This window comes from Ranitomeya variabilis, chromosome 5, assembly GCF_051348905.1.
Source record: "Ranitomeya variabilis isolate aRanVar5 chromosome 5, aRanVar5.hap1, whole genome shotgun sequence".
Classification (NCBI taxonomy): Eukaryota; Metazoa; Chordata; class Amphibia; order Anura; family Dendrobatidae; genus Ranitomeya; species Ranitomeya variabilis.
In genome coordinates this window covers 64,748,459-64,773,385 of record NC_135236.1, presented here as the reverse complement: position 1 = coordinate 64,773,385, position 24,927 = coordinate 64,748,459, and the positions used below count along the sequence as shown (strand labels likewise).

Sequence of the window (24,927 nt, the reverse complement as noted above, 5' to 3'; positions counted from 1 at the left end):
TCCTACTGCAGCAGTGGTGTAAGGGGCCTCTGTTCACTAGCCGCAGTATAGGGAATTGTGACCTTATTTTTAATGTGCATCGACCAGTCCTGAACCGAATTCTGAGTAGTGGGGCCGCAGTATACTGCTGCTGCTGCTCTGGTTTATTCCTCGTGCAGGAAAGCTACATCCGACGGCACTGACCGGACACAATCCAGGCATGTACAGTACACAGGGCGGCAGAGAAAAAGGCGTTTGCTAGCTTTAGGTTCCGTCACATACCTTTTGTATTTTTTATTTTTAATGGCAGTTATTTCAGTATTTTTTTGCCTAAATAAAACAAAAGCAACATTTTTGGGCATTTTTATAGAAGGTAACTCTAGAGTTAATTTGATGTTTTATACATTCATGTTTCTTGAGTGATATCTCTTTAAGATATAATTAAAGGGGGGCAGTGACTGTCTCGTGTAAATTACAGAGCGTGTGTAACAATAGACCTCCCGACTGCCGCTCACACTGGAGACCACTAATGGCTCACGCTCGGTCTGCAGTCTCCTGACCGCCCAGAATTCTTCCATTATTTCCAGACTCCTTAGTTTTCTCAACAAATAACACAGAATTAGCAGCCCACAGATTACGGGGTCCCTCTAGAATAAGTACAGTACAGGAAAACATGTCGCTGCACTGAAGGAGAAACTGAAAGAAATCTCCAGCAGGGCGGAGGGGCGCTCTTTATATTAGGCCTCAATCTGCGAAGTTCGGCATCACGGGTGAATTTCCATGTGGAAAAAGTCTGTAGTATGTAAATGTCAGCAGTCTTCGTGCTGCTGGTGGACACACCGGCGTGATATGTCCACTGTGCGATATGTCCACGGCATGATATGTCCACGGCGTGATATGTCCACGGCGTGATATTTCCACGGCGCGATATGCCCAGGATATGTTTACATTCTAATGCTCTGTAACGTACCATCCAGATCAAGGGTGGGCAAATTATTTTCTTCAGGGGCCATATGAGAGACAGTGACTTATGAAGGCTGAACCAATAGTCAGAAATTAATTCTGCTGAATATTAATATCATAGTATTATTTATATTAATTTTAACGGTATCACTTAAAATTGAGCAGAATTATATATATACTGTAAAAGTCCCCACATACAATAAGAGGCCACATGCAGCCCCCTCTGTACAATATGAATCCCCACATACCATCCTATACACAGCATGAACCCCTCACGTAGCCTCCAAAACACAGTATGAGTCCCCCACATAGCCTCCTACATTTAGTATGAGCCCCACATAGCCTCCTATATACAGTATGTGCCTTCACATAGGCTCCTATATATAGTACAAGCCCCCTATATACAGTATGAGCCCCCTCATAACCCATTTACACAGTATAAGCCCCACATAGCCTCCTATACATAATATGAGCCCCCCACATAGCCTCCTACATTTAGTATGAGCCCCACATAGCCTCCTATATACAGTATGTGCCTTCACATAGCCTCCAATATACAGAATGAGCCCCACACATAGGCTCCTATATATAGTACAAGCTCCCTATATACAGTATGAGCCCCCTCATAGCCCCTTTATACAGCATAAGCCCCCACATAGCCTCCTATATATAATATGAGCCCCCCACATAGCCTCCAATATATAAGATGAGCCCCCACATTGCCTCAAATATACAATAAAAGCACCCACATAGCCTCCATATGTAAAGTACGAGCCCCACATAGCCTTGGTGGAAAATAGACACGGCAGCTCCGTCGTCAATGTACTCACCGCTGTCTGCATCCTGAGGATGCAAATAAAGGTGAGAGCAGGCGGTGGTGGCAGATGGACGGCGGGCATGGTGTGGCCCTTGAGCCACTGTTTCAGCCCTTCGGCTAGCTCAGTCAGCAGGCCAGACTGGAACAGTCGGAAGGCCGGATGTGGCCAGCGTGTTGCTATTTTCCCAGGTCTGATCCAGTCTATTTAACCGGACGGGTATTCTTTATGAGCATTCTACCAGCACTCTTAGTACTGGAAATCCCTTACTTCCTAAAATGCATTGCACCTGGAATTGTCCTATAGCTTGCCTCTCTGTTGTTATGACTGTGTGCACTGTGACAGACAAGAGAGCAAAAGCCTTAATGTGGGGTGACTAGAAGTGGCTGCAATTTCGGAATGAGGTACTTTGGGTCCACCAAAAAATTGTCTCATTGCCCACGTGGCTAATTACTAAAGAACATGTGGCTAATTATTGGATTTACTTCAAGATTTATCCCTTAAGAGTGGAGAAAACAAACTAGAGAACTAGAAGGACCAGTTTTTCCCTGGGCTTTTGTAGTGTATGGGCCTCATCTCCTCGTGACCACAGCAGATTTATTATATCTCAACCACCCGCAGATAAAAGCCATTATCCGTCTGTCTGGACAATCTGATAATTACTTAATGCAGGAGATCATTTTAGCAAATTTACAAGAATAATGTCATAATAATACACAGAAATAGACATACGAAAAAAAAATAATAAAAATAATCCGAATTTCAGAGTTCTCTCATCCTGGGTTTATTATGTGTCCACATCATCACTATGTTATACTTCTCTAGGGCTTACGAGAAGGCTTCATGCGCCATGAATATACTGATCAACATTAGTGCTGGCAGAATAAGGATGTTTAAGTCCCACCACCAACTATAGATGCCCCTAACACCTCCCCAAACCCATTTGCACCATCCATTTTTGGTCTACAATTTGCTCTGAATTTACGGGGACTTTATCTGAAAAATTGGGTCAGCCCTGGCAAAATGTGTGACTGTTAACCAAGAGGTAAAAGGAAAAATCACCGATCTTTGCCGAGATCTGCGGCCTAGTCTTAGTGGACAGAAAATGATCTAAAGTTTCCTTACTGGCTGGCCAAAAAAATTATTCTATGACCCCCATGGAGACAACGTGGCTGATTTTGGGCTACCACCCAAGTCTCCACCACCCAGCTCTGAAGAGAATGCTTGGTCATCCCACCACTGTCAATCACCAGTTAGGGAGGAGGAGTACACAGAATCAGTGGGCCTCCAAACCACTTCTTACTCCTTAGTTTCCTTGTCTGAGTTTTCTGTGCTCTGCTTACTATGTGCTGGGAGTACAAACTCTGGTAGTAAGTGAAAAAAGTGCAGGTGTCCTCCTCTCAGCATTCAGGAGGATCGTGCTGTGCATCCTACATAGTCACGTGTCTTCTACACAGGACCATCAGCAGAACCTCCTTCAGCACAATTGTACTCAACGCTAGTGAGATCAAACAGTAGTGCCGGTAGAGACGGTATGGCAGTGATGCCTAATCTCGCTAGCACTGGGTACAAACGTGCTGGAGAAATTACTGCTGATGGCCGCTGCAGGAGACACATGATTTAGTAATGCTTATGTAGGATGCGCAGCCCGATCCTCCCGAGTCCTGAGAGGAGGATACCGCCACTAAATTTCTTGAAGGACAGCAAGCATACTCCTAAAGTCCCTCCTTCTCCACTGTCAGACCTCATCTTCCCGATGCATAGTAGCGGAGTACGGAAAAGCTTGACAAATAGCAGAGAAATAACCAGGGTTTTGGAGGTCACTTAGATGCACTTTTTTATAAGACTGGAACCAAATTGCTAAATAAGCTCTATAAAACTTTCAATGCCAGATAGAATTAGCAAAAAAAAAAAACCCTGAAAATTTAGTTACGGTACTCTTTAATCTCTTAATAACCAGATTAGGATCCCCAAAAACATTTTAGAAGTCAGATCCAACAGATTATAACATTTCCATTACTCAATACATGACTCACCTTCTTCAATTTATTTTTCCATGTGAAACCTCTGTACCAACCTGTGAAGAGGTCCAAAAACAGACTGTTATGACAAAGTACTAGACAATGCCTACCTTGTTATATCATTATGGGTCTACTCTGGTTTACAAAACCCCTTAAAAAAACAAAGTCCTCATGTAACTATCAAAGTCCTATATCTGGAACGTCCATCAATTAACTTACGAGTGGATACAAAGGGAGTCTCTCATTCTCTGAAGGAGGTCCATACATTACACAGACAGTCAACCGATTAAAAAAAACCAAAAAAACATCATGTAATACTTTATTTAACCTGCGGGAGCACCGCAGGGAAATCGAACAACTGGTTCATTTCAGTTGGAGCCACAGAAACAACATTTTCCATGGTTCTTTGCTTGTGATTTCAGCTCATCCACCTCAATAACTGCTCCCTACACCTTCTGAATGGGATGTACACCGGAGGGAGCCTTCTTGTCCTCCAAGAACTCCTCTTATTAGGTAAAAGACCCTGCACAATGCAGAGGCAAATGGACAGGGCATGCATCAGTGACAGCTAAATAGCACGCCGTCATGGGATGGCACCACTACACAGGCGCAGTAGATATGCAACATATTGAATATCGTACATGAAACAAGGAACGATAGGCGACTTGCCACCAGGGCTGTGGAGTTAGAGTCATGGAGTCAGAGTCGGAGACCATTTTGGTGGAGTTGGAGTTAGTGTCATGGAAATTGAGAAGTCGGAGATTTGGCTTACAGACTCCACAGCCCTGGCAAGGCTGTGGGGTCAGAGTCGTAGCCCATTTTTGTGGAGTCGGAATCATGGAAATTGAGAAATCGGAGGTTTGGCTTACCGACTCCACAGCCCTGCTTACCGCAAAGGATCCTGGTCTCGGAATACACCATGACCAGTCTCTATCCCTACGCATGATATTACATCTCTTTATCTTTCTCAGATAATTCAGGATATTTAATAATCCAGCAAGAATTGACACAGGGTTAAATATATACAAGTATTTTCACTTTAAAGTAGATGGGTGTTTTGGCTTTTTTTTTTTCAACAACAGCACCACCTCTTTCAACAGGTTGTTTCTGGTATTGCAGTTCTGTACAATTCAATTCAGAGACAACTTGTAGATAATATCGGTGCAGTTTTTTTTTGTTGGGAAGATGGCAGTCATGTTTTTCTAATCCTGGGCAAAAACCCTCTTTAATATGCCCGAAAGTACAATTCTCACCAAGCCGCGGAGACGAACAATAGACACTAAAGAAATGCTAAAAACGTTCCTCACACATGCCATTCAGCACACAAGGGGTTAGCTATTGCACGTCCAGTGGCACCGCTATATACAATGGCCACATTCTGCTTAGTGAGGAGGGTGGGTGTAGATGAGAGATTTCTCCGCTGACACTGAAGGTCAGAGGAAGCAATCCAGAGAGAGGATCATACAGGACGGAGGATCAGGCAGGACGGCGGATCGCCCAGGACGGAGGATCACGCAGGACGGAGGATCACGCAGGACGGAGGATCACCCAGGACGGAAGATCACCCAGGACGGAAGATCACCCAGGACGGAAGATCACCCAGTGTGAAGAAACCAGATTGTATCTTAATTTCCCAGACAACCATGTTTTTGCAAAAAAACAAAAGAACTGGCTTTTTATCTGTATATTGGCTTGAGAATTTAAGTGTTTACGTCTGGTGGGTCAAGGAGACAGACTTCCCAACTGATATACTATCTAACATACTGCGTAAAGGTACCGTTACACTAAGCGACTTACCAACGATCACGACCAGCGATCGTGATCGTTGGTAAGTCGTTGTGTGGTCGCTGGGGAGCTGTCACACAGACAGCTCTCTCCAGCGACCAACGATCAGGGGAAAGACTTCGGCATCGTTGAAACTGTCTTCAACGATGCCGAAGTCCCCCTGCAGCACCCGGGTAACCAGGGTAAACATCGGGTTTACCAAGTGCAGGGCCGCGCTTAGTAACCCGATATTTACCCTGGTTACCATTGTAAAAGTAAAAAAAAAACACTACATACTCACCTTCTGATGTCTGTCACGTCCCCCGGCGTCCACGCGCTGCTGCAGAGAGCTTTCCCTGCACTGAATGTGTCAGCGGCGCCGGCAGTAACAGCGGTGACGTCACCGCTGTGCTTTGCTTTACGGCCGGCCGGCGCTCACACAGTCAGTGCAGGGAAAGCTCTCTGCAGCAGCGCGTGGACGCCGGGGGACGTGACAGACATCAGAAGGTGAGTATGTAGTGTTTTTTTTTTACTTTTACAATGGTAACCAGGGTAAATATCGGGTTACTAAGCGCGGCCCTGCGCTTAGTAACCCGATGTTTACCCTGGTTACAAGTGAACACATCGCTGGATCGGTGTCACACACACCGATCCAGCGATGTCAGCGGGTGAGCAGCGACGAAATAAGGTGCTGGACTTCTAGCTCCGACCAACGATATCACAGCAGGATCCAGATCGCTGCTGCGTGTCAAACACAACGATATCGCTATCCAGGACGCTGCAACGTCACGGATCGTTGTCGTTCTCGTTGGAAAGTTGTTCAGTGTGACGGCACCTTAAGTCTGTAATAGTGACTGTACATTGAGTGTGTTAAGCTTTGTTTATTGATGTGTGCTGATATGCTAATAGTGCTACTTAATCCCATCACCATTGTTTACCTTATCGTGATGTTGGACTGAAAGACCCTGGGTAATTCTAAAAATAGCTTACATGCCTTGGGTATAAAAAGACTCAGGCCATGTTCACACTTTGCGGTTTTTACCGCGGATCCGCGGCGATTTTGATGCTGCGGGTCCGCAGCAGTTTCCATAGCGTTTACATTAACATGTAAACCCTATGGAAACCGCAAACCGCAGTGCACATGCTGCGGGAAAAACCGTGCAGAAACGCAGCGGTTTAAAACCCGCAGCATGTCACTTCTTTGTGCAGAATCGCAGCGATTCTACACCCATAGAAATGCATTGAACCGCTTACTTCCCGCATGGGGCTGTGCCCACGTTGCGGGAAGTAAGGGGATAATGTGCAGGTGGTACCCGGGGTGGAGGAGAGGAGACTCTCCTCCAGGCCCTGGGAACCATAAATAGTGTAAAAAAAAAAGAATTAAAATAAAAAATGATGTTATACTCACCTCTCAGCGCTGCCCGCGGCCATCCGGTCTTCGGTTTGCTGTGCGAGCAGGACCTGCGGTGACGTCACGAAGGTCCTTCTCGGCACAGCATCTTTGGAATCGGAGCGCCGCGTGCAGCGCCGAGGAGATCCGGACATCAGAGGGTGAGTATAACCAATTTTTATTATTTTTATCATTACTATTGATGCTGCATATTGCTGCATATGCAGCATCAATAGTACAGGAGTAATCCCGCAGCGGAAACCACGGAACAAACCGCGATAAATCTGCAGGGATAACCGCAGCGGTTTTGCCCTGCAGATTTATCAATTCCGCTGCGGGATAAACCTGCAGAGCACACCGCAAAGTGTGAACATGGCCTTAGAGTTCACATCTTGAGAGTCTAAAGTAATACAGAGCTACCAGCGAGACATTCTGCAAACCACCCAACAGACAAGAGAAAGGACTGCAGCCAATTCATCATGGCCCCATCACGAGGGACACTGATCTAGGATTCTATAGGATACAACCTAGGGGTTTTCGGCTCCGGTTGGAAGGACACAGATCTGATCCAGTGACCATCTCTGAACCATGGATATGTTTAGAGAAAGCCAGGGTTGGGACCTGCTGGTCGCCTGGTTCCATGGAGATGGTCAGATAAGCCAGGTGGTGACTCTCGTGTCAACTGGCTTTGGACCTTGTATGGACTCTATGGACAGTTCTTGGTCATCTCCCTGTGCTTGTCGTTATCCCTTCTTTGTGCGTTCATCCACAGATGGAGTAGCGACCCCGGGAGCTCTGACATCGTGTCATACTGGAAATACATGGAGACGAAGTGATCTTTTATATGCGCCCATGTGACCCTGGGAGCTCTGACATCATGTCATACTGGAACTACGTGGCGACGCAGTAATATTTTATATGCACCCATGTAACCAAACAATTCCAGCCATGGTGAGATTGTTTTGTTTGCTATTGTGTGTTGTGGTTCAATAAAGTATTGCCACACTGTTTTACCTTAACCCTGTGTTGTCTGTGTAGTGTATTGCCCACGGGGAGATAGAGCGGGCGTTCAGTGGTATGAGCCGTGGTCCATGCAGTCTTGCTAAAGACAGCCGGGCCAGCGGACGAGAGCACCCACTGACCCAGTTTCTCCACACCCAGGACGGAGGTTCACCCAGGACGGAGGTTCACGCAGGACGGAGGATCACCCAGGACGGAGGATCACCCAGGACGGAGGATCACCCAGGACGGAGGATCACCCAGGACGGACGATCACGCAGGACGGACGATCACGCAGGACGGACGATCACGCAGGACGGACGATCACGCAGGATGGACGATCACGCAGGACGGACGATCACGCAGGACGGACGATCACGCAGGACGGACGATCACGCAGGACGGACGATCACGCAGGACGGACGATCACGCAGAACGGATGATCACGCAGAACGGACGATCACGCAGGACAGCTCCACAATCCCACTGCTATTATGTATGAAAACTTGCCGAGTGTGAATATATCCATACAGATATCAGAGCCAGTTGCGCATATGTTTGTCCATCACTTGATATGGAGAGCCAGATTTTTTTTTTTTAGTCCCTGGAAATAAACAGTTAAAATTCTCCATAAATGACAGGAAGCAGTGATCTCAAAATCCATCTAATATAATATAATACAATGAAAGATCTGTCTGTTCACTTTTCAAAAGTTACAAAGAAGAACTTTTCGTTTCCAAAACCCCGAAATGCGTTAGTAAAAGTTTTAGTTTTTGCCTCTTTTACTTTCCTTAGTCAACTTTTTTTCATTTTTTCTTAAAGCAAGTCGCTATTTTTTCTATGTGGGTTTTATGGGGGGGTTTATACGTTTTTCTGTAAAATGATTGTTAATAAAGCTTGGGTATATTTTGATATATTTCTTTTGTACTTTATTTCCATTGTTGGTAGTTATAGGATTAAGTAGCTATTTGAGGCCTTGTTTGTTGTTCATGTTTTGCATGTTTGAAACTTTCAAGAAGTAAAATTAAGTATTTGAGAAAAGAAAAAAAACTACACTATGTGATTCTATAAAAACGTTTTTAATCGTACTCCGCTTAAACTGAACATTTTTGGCAACATCCGTAACCCCCAGTTTAAATTTTTTTAATTACTGACACTTAAATATAAACTGCAATATATATATATATATATATATATATATATATATATATATATATATATATATATATATATATATATATATATATATATATATATATATATACATATACACACACACACATACACAAAAGGAACCTGAGAAGGAAGCGGAGATTTAAAGAGCTTTCACTGGGTTATTATAAATACACTGTTCAAAATAATAAAGGGAACACCAAAATACCGCATCCTAGATGTCACTGAATGAAATATTTGATAGTTGAATGTGTTAAGAACAATAAAGCATAAAAATGATCAATGTAAATCAAAATGAATATCCCATGGAGGTCTGGATTTGGAATGATGCTCAAAATCAAAGTTGAAAATCTAATTACAGGCTGATCCAACTTCAGTGGAAGACAAGGAAATGATGCTCAGTAGTGTGTGTGGCCTCCACGTGCCTGTATGACCTCCTTACAACTCCTGGGCATGCGCCTGATGAAGCGGAGGATGGTCTCCTGAGGGATCTCCTCCCAGACCTGGATTAAAGCATCAGTGAACTCCCGGACAGTCTGTGGTGCAACAAGGCGTTGGTGGATGGAATGAGACATGATGTTCAAGATGTGCTCAATTGGATTCAGGTCTGGGTAACGGGGAGGCCAGTCCATAGCATTGTCATGCATCAGAAGGAACCCAGGGCACCTGCATATGGTCTCACGATGGGTCTGAGGATCTTATCCCAATACCTAATGGCAGTCAGGCTACCTCTGGCGAGCACATGGAGGGCTGTGCGGCTCTCCAAAAGAAATGCCTCCCCACACCATTACTGACCCACTGCCAAACCGCTCATACTGGAGGATGTTGCAGTCAGCAGAATGTTCTCCACGGCATCTTCAGACTCTGTCACATCTGTCACATGCACTCAGTGTGACCCTGCTCTCATCTGTGAAGAGCACAGGGCGCCAATGTCAAATCTGCCAATCTTGATGTTCTCTGCCAAATGCCAATTGCCCTGCATGGTGTGGTGTTGTAGATGTCAGGCCCTCATACCACTCTCATGGAGTCTGTTTATGACAGTGATCAGACTCATGGATGTTTGTGGCCTACTGGAGGTCATTTTGCAGGGCTCTGGCACTGTTATTCCCTGCATAAAGGAGGAGGTAGCGGTCCTGCTGCTGGGTTATTGCCCTCCTACGGCCCCCTCCACATCTCCTGGTCTACTGGCCTGTCTCCTGGCATCTGCTCCATGCTCTAGACACTGTGCTGACAAACACAGCTACCCTTCTTGCCACAGCTCGCATTGATGTGCCATCCTGGATGAGCTGCACTACCTGAGCCACTTCTGTGAGTTGTAGACACCACCTCATGCTAATGTACAATACCTCTAGTGGTGAGAGCAATGACAAAATGCAAAAGTGACCAAAACAACAGCCAAAAAGGATGCGAACACAGAAATGGTCTGTGGTCATCACCTACAGAACCACTCTTTTATATAGGTTGTCTTGTTAATTGCCTATCATTTCTACCTGTTGTCTGTTCCATTTGCACAACAGCAGGATAAATTGATTCACAATTGGTGTTGCTTCATAACTGGACAGGGTGATTTCACAGAAGTGTGATTGACTTGGAGTTACATTGTGTTATTTAAGTGTTCCTTTTATTTTGTGGAGCAGAGCACATAAAAAAAAATCAAAGCCATAAAAATATACTTAAAAAAAATACCTAAGTCACTTCAATATTTCCTGGGGTCAAAAATAGATTTTTTTTATTGTCCCTTCAGATCTACTATTTTATTAGTCAAGAAATCAAATTGTTTGTCTCCATACAACAGGCAGCTAAGCCCATGTTGTTGTCTAAAGACCCTGCAAACACGACCTCTTATCTCAGCTTACTAGACTCCTGATACTGTGAGGATGAAAAAGGGGTTAAGTCACATATCAGAATGTTCAGATCCTACAGGTTCATTTAGATGGGGTAATTTGGGCCAAACGACTATATACAAGATAATTAGCGATAGTTTACAGGCCGATGAGAACAGAATTAATAGGATTGTTCTGTCCCCCCCCAGCAGCACATTCCCAGTTTTACATGGATCAACTTGCTACAAATAATGATGAAATCGATCCAATCATCCACATTTTGCTCATATATAGGGTGATCACCAACATATGCTATAACTGTAGACAAAAAAAACATGGACCGCAAATGCAAAACTCATGCATTGATCAATTGAGGCAAAAATTTACAAAACAGACCACAAGGTTCTTCGTTAACATTCTGATCAAACTGTTTGAAGCCCACTGTCATGGTGAACGTCTTAGCGTGTCCCTAACCTGACATGATCATGAGGAACGAGAGGTCCCGTGAACACTAAGGTGGTCTCACATTGCGCTTAGTTGGCCACATCGGGGCATATGTCCGAACCTCCCAGCAAAATGGGATTTGGATGTATGCGCCGACGGGCCATAGACTGTAATGGTGACGGCAGGGTGAACGTGCGTTCTGACGTGCCTCATTTTTTGAGTGTACGCCTACAAAAGGCAGACACTCAAGACTTAGTCTACTACATCTAAATGTCCGCCTCCAGTAGAGGTACACTCCAGAAAATAACGCGCCATTACAGTCTAGGGCCTAGTCAACACATACGTCATAACTCCGTTTTGCTGGGGGCTCAGACGTATGCCCCGAAAGGACCAGGAAACGTGACCCTAGACACAATATGAAAGCACCCTTATTCACCAATTGGATTATTTAAATGCACCTTAAAGAAAAGGGAAAATTCAATATACTTAAACCATGGAGCGTGCACCGGCCACTAAGTAATGATTAAATAAAAATAATTTAAAAAAAAAAAATAAGTTAAAAAAAAAAAATAAAAAAAAAATCGCACTTTATTACAAAAATCACAAAAAATTCATACTTGGTTAAAAAAAAACAAACGTGGATACAGCCAAAAAAAATCAGGTGCATGATTCATGAATATTGTATAGGAGGAAATAGTCCAAATAAATACCCTAGAGCAAGGAAATGCCATACGGAAGGGGAAAATCACAGTACAATACCAGCAGATCATGTATACACAGGAATCCTTGCCCACAGTCCCTCCAAACCAAATAGGTAAAATGAGGCACATCGCTATATGATATACATAAAAAATAATAATATAAACAAATATATATATATATATGAACTGACATCAAATCCAATCAATCTGGAAGAGCGGGTCACCCACCAGACAAAAGAGAGAATTCTGCATTTTTGTGACCCCGCTTTTTTAACAAGTCATTAGAATGGGTGTGCCGCTGCCAGCTCCCCGATGCCTGCTGCCAGAGCAAGTAGAGCAGCCCAGCGTAGATACCTGCAGAGACAGGCCTGCATTAATATCTTGGTTTTACTGCAAATTTTATTTATTAGGCGTCTGTACATCATGAGCGTCTCATATGTCAGATCCGGTACCATTTTGCCTTGGGTCTGTTGATGGGGAAATGATTGGACAAAGTGATTTTTTCCACTTTGAACCCAATTTTTTTTATGTTTTCAAGTGGGTAATCCTGAAGTCCCACACTTGTTGTGTGGTCAATTTGAAGTTGTCATCATATGTATTATGTCATTCATTGCTGGCCAAACCCGGTCGGTTTTTCCTAGGTGCCCTTTTGCAGGACGAGGTAACAAGTATCAGTGCAGCCCATGCAGAGCCCAAAGCTAAAGTGCTGGCAAGCACCGTGCTATGACGATGAGAACAGACGGCATGACAGGCCATAGGAGAGAGTCTGCTATTAATGCCAAATTAACCTACGGTACTTATAACTGCCATGAGAAGCACAGCTGAGAAATGTTGAGTCTGAGTGGTACTGTGCAGCAAACCTCGAGCACAGCCCCCGAGACATAATTCTGTCAGCTGGTGGAGCAAGGCTCTAATGCAGCCTCTGAGAAATAAGTCTGTCAGCTGGTGGAGCAAGGCTCAACTGCAGCCTCCAAGAGATAAGTCTGTAAACTGGTGGAGCAAGGCTCTAGTGCAGCCTCCAAGAGATAAGTCTGTAAACTGGTGGAGCAAGGCTCAACTGCAGCCTCCAAGAGATAAGTCTGTCAGCTGGTGGAGCAAGGCTCTAGTGCAGCCTCCAAGAGATAAGTCTGTGAGCTGGTGGAGCAAGGCTCTAGTGCAGCCTCCAAGAGATAAGTCTGTGAGCTGGTGGAGCAAGGCTCTAGTGCAGCCTCTGAGAAATAAGTCTGTCAGCTGGTGGAGCAAGGCTCTAGTGCAGCCTCCAAGAGATAAGTCTGTGAGCTGGTGGAGCAAGGCTCTAGTGCAGCCTCTGAGAAATAAGTCTGTGAGCTGGTGGAGCAAGGCTCTAGTGCAGCCTCTGAGAAATAAGTCTGTGAGCTGATGGAGCAAGGCTCTAGTGCAGCCTCTGAGAAATAAGTCTGTCAGCTGGTGGAGCAAGGCTCTAGTGCAGCCTCTGAGAAATAAGTCTGTCAGCTGGTGGAGCAAGGCTCTAGTGCAGCCTCTGAAAAATAAGTCTGTCAGCTGGTGGAGCAAGACTCAAGTGCAGCCCACTGCTGCTTTCATACATCAGGTTTTTGCCATAAGTCACAATCCGGAAAATTTTGAAAAAAACTGATCAAGCAAAAGTTGCCGCCAGATCCGTTTTTTTCTCATAGACTTATATTAGTGATGGACTGTGACGGATGGCCTCACATTTCATCCGTTTTTCGCCGGATCCGTCGAAAATTGGTTTTCCGGCGGCCAGAGAAAACAGACATAGTAACGTTTTTTGTGTCTGTCGAAAAAAAGGACAGCAACGGATCTGGTGGCGTCCGGTGTTTGCTATAATGGAAGCCTATGGTGCCGGATCCGTCAAATGACTGAATCCGGCAACGGATTCAGTTTTTTTAAATTGAGCATGCTCCGTAGCATTTTCCATTCTAGGGTCTCTCTCTCTCTCTCTCTCTCTCCATATCAGCTAGATGGATCTGGCAAAAAATGGATCCGTAGCATCAGTTTTTCACAATTTGCGACGGATGTTTTTTTTCAAAATTCACCGGATTGAGCCTGACGCCATAAAACTGACGTGTGAAAGCAGCCTAAGACAGATAAGCCTGTCAGCTGGCGGAGAGACTGAGCGACTGTTGAGTTACAGACAGTCGGTTTGGGTGGCGAATGTGCCAACGAAAGGCTAAAGTGGCCAATGAAGAATAAAAGACTGGCTACACTGAGGCCTACTAAGGGGCCTGTTGACCTAAGTCTATAGGAACAGGAGCACTATTGGGCAATGAGGGACAGTAATAGACATAAATGGAAGCCCCTCTTGTATCTTTGTCCATGTCATCTCTTCGGCTATCTCTAGCCTAGGTTCCAGATCTTTACTAGACCTGTATTGATACCCTCATTTACCTACAAGTGACTATCGGAAAAGGCATTTTAAGCTTCTTCTCTGATACCATACACTTTCATGCCAAGTGCTCAGATTTACCCAAGAGGCCCAAAACGAGAGCTTCAGGTGACCTAAAACCAGCATTTAGAAGCATGTGTAGTGGGAAAACCCCTTCAACACGTTGGACCCAGTTTTTCTTGTTTTGTAGCTCGGTCTGTCAGCAGCAGTCTCTGGGCGTCCTTAAAAACATCAATAATAAATTTCCCTGATTCTTAATCCGGTATTTGTTTTCCTTCCTTCTTGGCACGGATGGATGCCTGGCAGTTGTACCTATCGATTTCCACAAGTACTAACATATATTATATATACTGTTGATGAAATCTACTCAATGCAATTATAGCATGACCATAGACAGCGCCCCATAGCCAAGGCAAAACGGAGCGCCCTACCTGGTGCTTTTTACATCCTCGGGTGCCACCAAGCTCTATAGTGTCACACAATCCAGCTGCACTGGGAATTTGGGCATAGCAGCTAAAGTAGGATGGATTTACAGGGACTGGAGAAAATTGAAGGTCCAACCAGTTTGTCCGCAGTTAAGAGGTATTTTTTGGTCTCACGTGGCGTGGTGCTTCAGCGTGCCCCCTGGCTAGCCATCAGACTGTTCGAGGCAAAAGACCATCACTAAGCTAAGACCTGTCAACTATACTGGTTAATGTTAGATACCCCTTTAGATACGCAAATCCCAATCATAGGCCTTGTCAAATCCTTTTTCACAGGGTCACACCAGTCAACCATAGTATGTATTTACCCTCTGTCACACAATACTCTGTACCTGTCACTGTCCCAGAGCACATTCTTGTGAGACACCTTTGGTATAGAAAAAAGTGATTTTAATTTTACATATATTATTGGTTATTGTTAGCTAATAAAATTACACTAAGTTTCAGTCTGCCATCTTCAGTTCTATATTTGCAGACCCCTTGATAAGCAGTTTACAGTCTGATCCAAGTATAAGATTTTCTCTTGTGTGAGTGTCTCTCCCAGGAATATAGGCTGGATATGAGATCTGTGATCTGTGCATCCAAGGTGCTGCAGTCTTCATTAGACCACATATCAGCACGGCTTCTATCCTAAATTTTTTTCCTATTCATGCGCTTTCCTCCTTATCTACAGAATATTTTCTACACTCTCCCTGAAACTGCACGTACTTTCTCACCTCTCCACACTATGGAGATCTGTGTACAAACATCTCTCTACTGGAATATCTAACACGTGAAAAGGGAGGAAGGAAAGTGTACAGAGCAGTCAGGCGCTCTGATGAATATGTAACATTTTTGCAGATCACTAATCTCAATAAAGGATGACTTAAGACAGTCACACACTACAGCAGAAAATCATTTTTTATGAAGATGATCTAAAAAGGTTCTTATCTTTGCATTTAGGAAGCAAATGTACAATTAATATTCGGTGAGAAGGTGTGCCTAGTCTTGAAGGACCATTATTTTGCACTCACCCATACCAGCTGGCTGGTAGAATACAATAACTTGCAGCTGGAGGAATATTTCCTAAGTCTTGGCTATTCCTATTATGCCGGTTTCACACGTCTGATATACATGCTGCATACATGGTCCATCCTCGGGTCTCCTGACTTAACCTCAACAGCCTCACATTTGCCGTAGGCCACATGCATATATAAGGCTGTTGAGTTTGGGTGAGGAGACCCAACGCCGATCCATTCTTGAATCGTGAAGGTCAGAACTACTCAATTCAGGTCAGGAGAGCAGTGACCGGTCCAGACATGGCGGTCCGGTGAATGTCAGATGTATGAAATCGTCCTAAGGGGCAATACGGTTTAATATTTTTCCTGTAAACTTCACCAGTGCCTTCATTACATGGACCCAACTTATCTCTAATCCTCCTGGCAGCCACCAGCTCTCCTTCCACTGGTTTCTTTCCTCTCGGACCATGTCCATCCTATGGCCTACAAGCGTCCAATAGGCTCCTGATGGGTTTAGGTTTTTATAGGAGGACGCTGCTGATGCATCTGAAGGGAATTAGAAGTTCTTATCTGCCATAGTCAATTCTAGGACTACTCCGGTATCTAACAATAAGGTTATGTCCTGATGAGAAGATCAGTATGATCAAGAAACACGTTGATGGGCGAATGCATTTTGATCTTCTCAAAGAAAGAATCCTGGCATCTAAGAGGAATTTTGTTTCATCACTGTGCCGATTATTGAGCGGCATTTTTTTAGTACAATATTTCTAGTAGCTAACACTAATGTCCATCAAGGAAATTTCCCAATAATTCTGGAAAACTACCTTTTCAGGCTTCGTTCACATCTGTGTTGGAGGTTCCGCTGCAGATTCCATCAAGATGCTGGAAAATCTAGCGAAACCTCTGAAGGACCCCATGAAAGTCAGTGATGACCACTGGGCACCACTATTTTCCGTCATACGATCTGTCACACTAATTAATTCCTTTTTTAGACAGGAAAAAAAAAAAAAAGGATTTCTTGAACTTGGGCCAAAGACAGAAGTGTGCTTGAAAGATGGCAAAGAAGGAGCGTAGTGTTCACCTTCATATGTCTCCAATATCTGCACAGTATCCCCGACCTGAAGGCTCAGCTCTTCTCCATGTGTCGCCTGGAAGTTGTAGACGGCTGCGGAGAAAAGAAATATCACATTTATTATAGCGGTACAAAGCCTAATACATAGAAAAGGAAGATATCAAAGACGAGCTATCTGGAAGTGATTTCCTATCCGTTCCGACATGTGTGCTCAATCCTCACAGTAACGAGATCAAAAAGCAAAGATCCAAATCTAGAACGAGAACAGGCAGCTACGTACAGACCCATCATGGCCAACGTGAATGTTTACTGCCATGTAATGAAAAGTCCAGAAACGGTCTAATTCATTTTATGCATCAATGAATCAAATCTAGATTTCAAGATCTCTGCTTTCTGTCAGTGAATGAAAAACTAAATAGTTAATTACATCTAACCAGACGTAATTAATGCAAGTACCCATTCACAGACAGCAAGCCGGGCTCTTAAAAATGTAATTACAGAAGGGATAAGCTTTCATCTGCCCAGCAGGCACTGAAAAAAATAAGAAAAAATATAAATAAATATATATATATATTTTTTTTATTAAGTAATATCCACCTTCCCCATCCCCCAACACTCCTGTTCAGACGCTTGCTGGGTCCCCTACCAGTCTCTTCTTTACTTCAGGCACATGACTGCTGCAGCCAATCACTGGCGATAACAGTAACGCAATGGTCAGCACTGCGGCCAGTGATTGGCTGCAGGGGCTCCTGTCTGTCCAGATAGGACAGCAAGTATAGAGACCAGCTGCGTATTTTCCGTGCTTTGATCGCCACTTAGGCCAGCGATTGACTTCATGGGTCACAGGTCCTTCAGAGAATGAATGTCTACATCCTGCATATTGGTAACCGACTTTCAGGAAGGGTCACGATTTTTTGGAAACCGTCACAGCATAGTCACTAAAATGTCCCAGGATTAAAGGGGGCATGGTTTAAGGGGAACTCTCAACAGAGATCTGAAATGCAAAGGGGTAGTGGGTTGGGGGCTGTCCTGAACGGGTTAGGCTAGAACGTCCTGAAAATTCCCAGGTTCACAGTTGGTATTATGTATAGGTGACGGGCTGTAGTGGTCAGATGTCCATCTGGAGTAAGTGATTGGCTGCAGTGGTCACATCTATCCAGACAGAAAACAAACTGCAGAGACCAGTTGTGTACTTTTGGCGTGTTGGTCACTTCTGCCCGTACTCACCAGGAAGCACATTGACCGTTTTCGTACAGTAGTCCCACATCTGCCTGGCCCAAAAGGCGGGTACAGAGCAAATTTGCCCTTCTCGCCTGTTCATCACTGTTTCCGGCCAGTGATTAACTGCAGCGACCACGTCTGTCTGGGCTAAACACGAAGCGTCGATCACTGCGGAGATCAGTGATTAGCAACAGCGGTCACTTATCAGTCCGGGCCAACAAAAAGTGTGTGTGTCGGTCATTGGTCACTGCTGCAGACAATGATTGGGTGCAGCTGTCACATGTCCATCTAGATGCAACAGCAAGTACTGGGAATGGCGGAGAACTTCCTGCACATTGGTCACCGATGACCAGCGGAGGACCCAGATAGCATTGAAATAGGAATGAGGGTGGCATTATTATTTATTTTTTTATTTAAGGCACTCGGAGAGTTTTTTTAAAACATATCAAAATGTCAGTGGCTGACAAGTCCTGTAACTGCAGGTTGCAGACAGATGGCGGCTGTTCATAATAACAGCACTATGATAATAGTCGGCCTCCACCCGCCCAACACTCCGGGCTCTCGGCCCCCTTGTTTCCAGTACTCTATCTATATTGTTATCACGCCGACCAATAACTTCCTGTGCTGGCAGTCACTGAGCGGAGATATTACACTTATTGCTAAATCAATGGAAGCCGACATGACAAACAAGTGAATAGAAGTGACTCAAGTTTCCTGATTACCGTGAGCAAAAGAAAAGAAAGACCTCTGAACTTTACACCTTGCGAGAAAGAAGAGACAGGCGCGGGAATGACAATCGATATGTCCTGTATGAATAGTCTTATATTACAAAAAAAAATAAAATAGCTAAATGGCCAAATTACAGTATTCACCCATCTTTCCTTAGATCATGAGTGTCAAAGCGGATTACTTCTGCAGCAATGGATAGGGGCAGGAGCTTTCTTGACGGCCATATTGGTCGCTGCACAATTTTAGTTAGTTCAAGAGGCCACACACTGTGAAAAAGCTTTTAAGCGTCTGGTAAGAAAGCCATTCTTGGCACATCTTGTAGGAAAGTTGGATCATTGTCATCTCCTGACCGCTCCTTGGACGGATCGCATTGCTTCAAGCCTTCAATTTTCTTACCATTAAACCCTGCATTGCAGCAATTTCCTATAAAGTTAAAACCTTGAGCATTGTTCATCCTGAGCCCCCTGGTTCTATTGGGACAAACACCAGTGAGTGGAGGATAGTTGGCGGCACATGTGCCGGGAGACCCCCAGTTCTGGAGATAGGTACAGGTCCTAAAGATGGAACAAGCATCTATCAAACATTTATGACATGCATGTCTGATAGGTGCGGGACCCAGAATAGAACCCACATCTACCTCCGGAAAGGAAATCCCCCATTTTGGCTGGTGTATGCATGCCCACCAATAAGTGGAGTGCTGGTGACACATGTGCCGGAGATCTCAGTTCTGGAGATAGATGCTGGTCCCACCTATAGGACCTGCACCCATCAAACATTTATGGCACATCCTAAGTCTGACAGGTGCAGGATCCACATCTATCTCCATAATGGGAATCCCCCATTATGGCTGATGTACGACCACCAGTATGTGGAGAGCTGGCAACACATGCACCGGGAGATAGGTACAGGTCCTATAGGTGGGACCAGCATCTATCAAACATTTATGGCACATCCTAAGTCTGACAGGTGCAGGATCCACATCTATCTCCATAATGGGAATCCCAAATTATGGTTGACGCACGACCAGCGGTAAGTGGAGACCTGGCGTTGAATGTCCTGAATATCCCAAATTCCAGAGATAGGTGCAGGTTCAATGGGCGAGACCAGCATTTATCAAACATATATGGCACATCCTATATTTGATAGATGCCCAGAAATGGACCCGCATCTATCTCCAGAATGGGGATCCTGTTTCAAATGGTCGTTAACCACCTGCGAGTAGAGAGTTGGTGGAGCATGTTCCAGGGGACCCCAGTTCTGGAGATAAATGGTACCAGCATCTATCAAATCAATTTATGGCATATCCTATGGACATCCCATAAATGTCTATTGTTGGGCTAGGCCTTTAATGCCGGTCAATGTCCTCCAAAAAGAGAGCTATTGTTACTGCGTACACGGCATAGCGGCTTATTCACCCTTGGTCCCTTTAGTTACTGGGCCTAGCAAAACAGAAACACAGACCTAGTTACCCATAGCAACCGAGAGTGTCTTGGTTTCGGGTAGAAAGCAGCCATATTTTTATTTTTTTATACAACCCTTAGAACCACTGTGATTATAGCACAGCTTCAAGAGCGACTCGTTTCAGCTGATATTTCATAGGCGATATGACTACTCTGGTGTCGCTGGATCCAATGACAGCCATAGACATGAAGCGCTCGTTTCTGACACCTATAACGTTTTATAGTTGTCAGTAATTAAATGGAGAGTGGCTTTCAAGTGGGGATTTGTCAAAATTGGAAAATTAGAGCTGTTGCCCATGGCAACCAATCAGATTCTGCCTCTTATTTTTCAAAGGCCCTTTGTAAAATGAGAGCAGGGACCTGATTGGTTGCCAATGGCAGCTACTCCTCTTTGCCCTAGATTTGATACCTCTCCCTCACTCTTTACAAATGATTTATACCTTTCTGTGTAAATTAGCGCAAAATGAAAGGACAAACTAGTAATTGCTCTGCAAAAGGTTTCGTGTACAATAAATTAAAAAAATTTTTCTCATAGGAAAACATTAAAGTCACCACATGAATTGCAGTAACGCCATTTTTACCACAACTTCCTTACCATGACGCCCGCTGGTATCTTAACAGGTCCACGACGATCATTATTGAAGCCGTCATACTAGAAAAAACTCCGTGTAGAGCTCAATTACATCTCAGTTCCTCAAATCATTAGCTAAAAAAAGCAATGGTTCTCCAGCTGCTGACGAACTACAACTCCCAGCAATCACAAACAGCACAAACAGCAAGCTTGCTGAGGTGGCCATGTTGGAGACCGCTGTCTTAAACATCAAAAACACATCTGCTTAAAGGGGTACAACCCATATAAATGGCGACCTTGGTCACCCAACAGGACCAGAAGGCAACCGCTGGGTATTTCGGCCAAGTGGACCGGTACACTGGCTATACTGGGTCCGCAGAGCACACAGACCGAGCACACACTCATCTGAACGAGCCCTATATGTTAGGTTGTGAGGGTCCAAGTGCGGAAATTTTTTTTTATTCCAACAAGAAAAAAAAAACGTACTGATTCCCATCAGCGGGGGACATCTCATTTTCAGCCATTTGTGGTCTGTGGTGATTTTTTGTAATCATCCATATTTCTTGTCCGCAAAAAAAAAATCCAGGGTTCTCATATCCATTAAATAGTTAAAAAAGGGCAGCGCTCGGTTAACACAAACATGGCATCCGTCTCTGTGGTTCCCTTTCACCGACCCATTGAGTTTAAATATTTATTAGGCATTGCTTATATAGCGCCATCATATTCCGCAGCGCTTTACAGACATTATCATCTCTGTCACCATTGGGGCTCACAATTTAAATTCCCTATCAGTATGTCTATGGAGTGTGGGAGGAAACCCAGAGAACCAGGAGGAAACCCACACAAACACGGGGAGAACATACAAACTCCTTACAGATGTTGTTTTGGTGGGATTTGAACCCAAGACCCCAGCGCAGTAGAGCAACAGTACTGCCTGCTACGACACTGAGCTGCCCGCTACAACACTGAGCTGCCCGCTACGACATTGCACTACCCACTACGACACTTAGCTGCCCGTTACGACACTTAGCTGCCCGCTACGACATTGACATTACACTACCCATTACGACACTGAGCTGCCCGCTACGACACTGAGCTGCCCGCTACGACACTGAGCTGCCCGCTACGACACTGAGCTGCCCGCTACGACACTGAGCTGCCCGCTACGACACTGAGCTGCCCGCTACGACACTGAGCTGCCCGCTACGACACTGAGCTGCCCCCTACGACACTGAGCTGCCCCCTACGACACTGAGCTGCCCGCTACGACACTGAGCTGCCCGCTACGACACTGAGCTGCCCGCTACGACATTGCGCTACCCGCTACGACACTCAGCTGCCCGCTACGACATTGCCCTACCCGCTACGACATTGTGCTGCCCACTACGACATTGCGCTGCCCGCTACGCCATTGTGCTGCCCATGGGCGTGATATATCCGTGAATCGGATAAAAATCAAACATCTGTGTTTTTTTGTTTGCGCACATTAGCAAAACTACATGGACAAGTGAGCAGCCCCAAAGCCATAACAGACATATGTGAAAAACAGAAGTCAGAGCATTGTCACACTTAGATTTTTAATTATTTTTTTTAACTGATGTTTTTAGTGCAAAAACTCTGCAATCAAAACTCGGCTCCAAAAAACTCCTTGGAATAAATCTCAGTGTGAACGTACCCCAACATGAGACATTCCTATGAAAAATGGATTTAATTAATTTATTAGTCTTGATTTCAATAATGTCGATTACGGCTTTTAAAGACTGAAAATTAAAATAAATAAATAAATAAGACTGGAGCTAGATTCTACAACATTTTACTATGGTCAGGTCTCGTGTTGCACCCTGCAGCTTACACCTGCTTTTAGGTGATCAAAGGAGCGGGACAGACACGGAAGGTGAAACGTCTCCTCAGGGTGCTGTAGGTGCACCCATCAGCTACAAGGGTTGTGATTCAGGGGCAAAGTCAGGGAAAATGTGAGCCCAAACTCTACACCAACTCTCCACACCCCCTCTATGGGTCCAATACAACTTCCTAAAGAACACGACTTTCCCCAGGACAGTGAGGACAGGGTATAAGGAGTCCATGACTAAGGTGGAGTTTATGAAGATAACAGTTATGTTTACTTTCCTGTTAATATGTAACGATTAGGAAAAATAAAACCAGAGACATTTTTACTCTCTAATGTCTAACACATGAGCAGCTTGCACAGCAGAGCAGAGATGGAGCAGAGCTGAACGTCAGGTCACTCTCGCTTTGACTTGTTTTCGCACTCTCAGTTTGACTTGTTGGAAAAACCGCATTTTGTGATGAATGACAAAGCCAGCTCTGCTACATGTACAAGCCACAAGATACAGTCACACAGTGGCAATGGTTTGTTTATGGGCACGCAAAGGTTAATCAGACTTTACAAAGCTTGTATACTGTAGATCAGTGCTGCTCTGCAACGCTTGCAATGGAAAAAGAATGTTCACTCACCCACTCCAAACTTCTCCCTCTTAGTGGGTATCCACCGGGCCATATTACATTGGGGTCTTTTGGAGAGGGGGGGGCAAAGTTGGCACCACTGAAGTTAGAGTGCAGGGCTCCTGCCCTCCCCGTGCTGCTCACTGTACTCCTCCATGTTCTGTGACTCACAGGGAGGGTGCTGGGGCAGGAGGTGGTGCAGCAGATGGGGCAGGGGGTGGTGCAGCAGAAGGGGTAGGAGTGGTTACTGGTGCAGCAGATGGGGCAGGGGGTGGTGCAGTAACAGGGGTAGGAGTGGTTACTGGTGCAGCAGATGGTGCAGGGGGTGGTGCAGCAACAGGGGTAGGAGTGGTTACTGGTGCAGCAGATGGGGCAGGGGGTGGTGCAGCAGAAGGGGTAGGAGTGGTTACTGGTGCAGCAGATGGGGCAGGGGGTGGTGCAGCAGAAGGGGTAGGAGTGGTTACTGGTGCAGCAGATGGGGCAGGGGGTGGTGCAGCAACAGGGTAGGAGTGGTTACTGGTGCAGCAGATGGGGCAGGGGGTGGTGCAGCAGAAGGGGTAGGAGTGGTTACTGGTGCAGCAGATGGGGCAGGGGGTGGTGCAGCAGAAGGGGTAGGAGTGGTTACTGGTGCAGCAGATGGGGCAGGGGGTGGTGCAGCAGAAGGGGTAGGAGTGGTTACTGATGCAGCAGATGGGGCAGGGGGTGGTGCAGCAGAAGGGGTAGGAGTGGTTACTGATGCAGCAGATGGGGCAGGGGGTGGTGCAGCAGAAGGGGTAGGATGTGGTGTAATATGTAGAATAGGAATAGTTAGGGGGTAGAGCAGGGATGGACTAAGAGGTGGCAGCAGATGGGGTAGGAGTAGTGTTCAGCGTACAGCAGCGGGGCAGGAGGTGGCGTAGTAGTAGGTAGAGTAGGAATAGGTAGAGCAGGAATGGGATAGGAGGTGGTGCAGCAGATGGGGCAAGAGTATTTAGGGGGAGGGCAGGGATGGGGTAAGAGGTGGTGCAGCAGATGTGGCAGGAGTAGTTAGGGGGAGGGCAGGGATGGGGTAAGAGGTGGTGCAGCAGATGTGGCAGGAGTAGTTAGGGGGAGGGCAGGGATGGGGTAAGAGGTGGTGCAGCAGATGGGGCAGGAGTAGTTAGGGGGAGGGCAGGGATGGGGTCGGAGGTGGTGCAGCGGATGGGGCAGGAGTAGTTGGGGGGGCAGGAGTAGTTAGGGGGAGGGCAGGGATGGGGTAAGAGGTGGTGCAGCAGATGGGGCAGGAGTAGTTAGGGGGAGGGCAGGGATGGGGTCGGAGGTGGTGCAGCGGATGGGGCAGGAGTAGTTGGGGGGGCAGGAGTAGTTAGGGGGGCACGAGTAGTTAGGGGGAGGGCAGGGATGGGGTAAGAGGTGCTGCAGCAGATGGGGTAGGGCAGGGATGGGGTAAGAGGTGGTGCAGCAGATGGGGCAGGAGTAGTTAGGAGGAGGGCAGGGATG

General features: G+C 45.6%; 1 protein-coding gene across 2 annotated transcripts in view; it reads right to left on the bottom strand.

Moving 5' to 3' along the window:
• Positions 1–23,621, bottom strand: part of DOCK5 (dedicator of cytokinesis 5) — a 115,519-nt gene extending 91,898 nt beyond the window's left edge. Inside the window, exons 1-3 of one of the 2 annotated variants that reach the window (XM_077262105.1) lie at positions 23,464–23,621; positions 17,017–17,100; positions 3,794–3,834 (exon numbers count right to left, since the gene is read on the bottom strand). In XM_077262105.1, the coding sequence (XP_077118220.1) occupies positions 3,794–3,834; positions 17,017–17,100; positions 23,464–23,506 (168 nt within the window). In that variant the 5' untranslated portion in view covers positions 23,507–23,621. The remainder of the gene's footprint in view (positions 1–3,793; positions 3,835–17,016; positions 17,101–23,463) is intronic. The other variant, XM_077262106.1, reaches the window with a different exon arrangement.
• Positions 23,622–24,927: the final 1,306 nt, after the last annotated feature.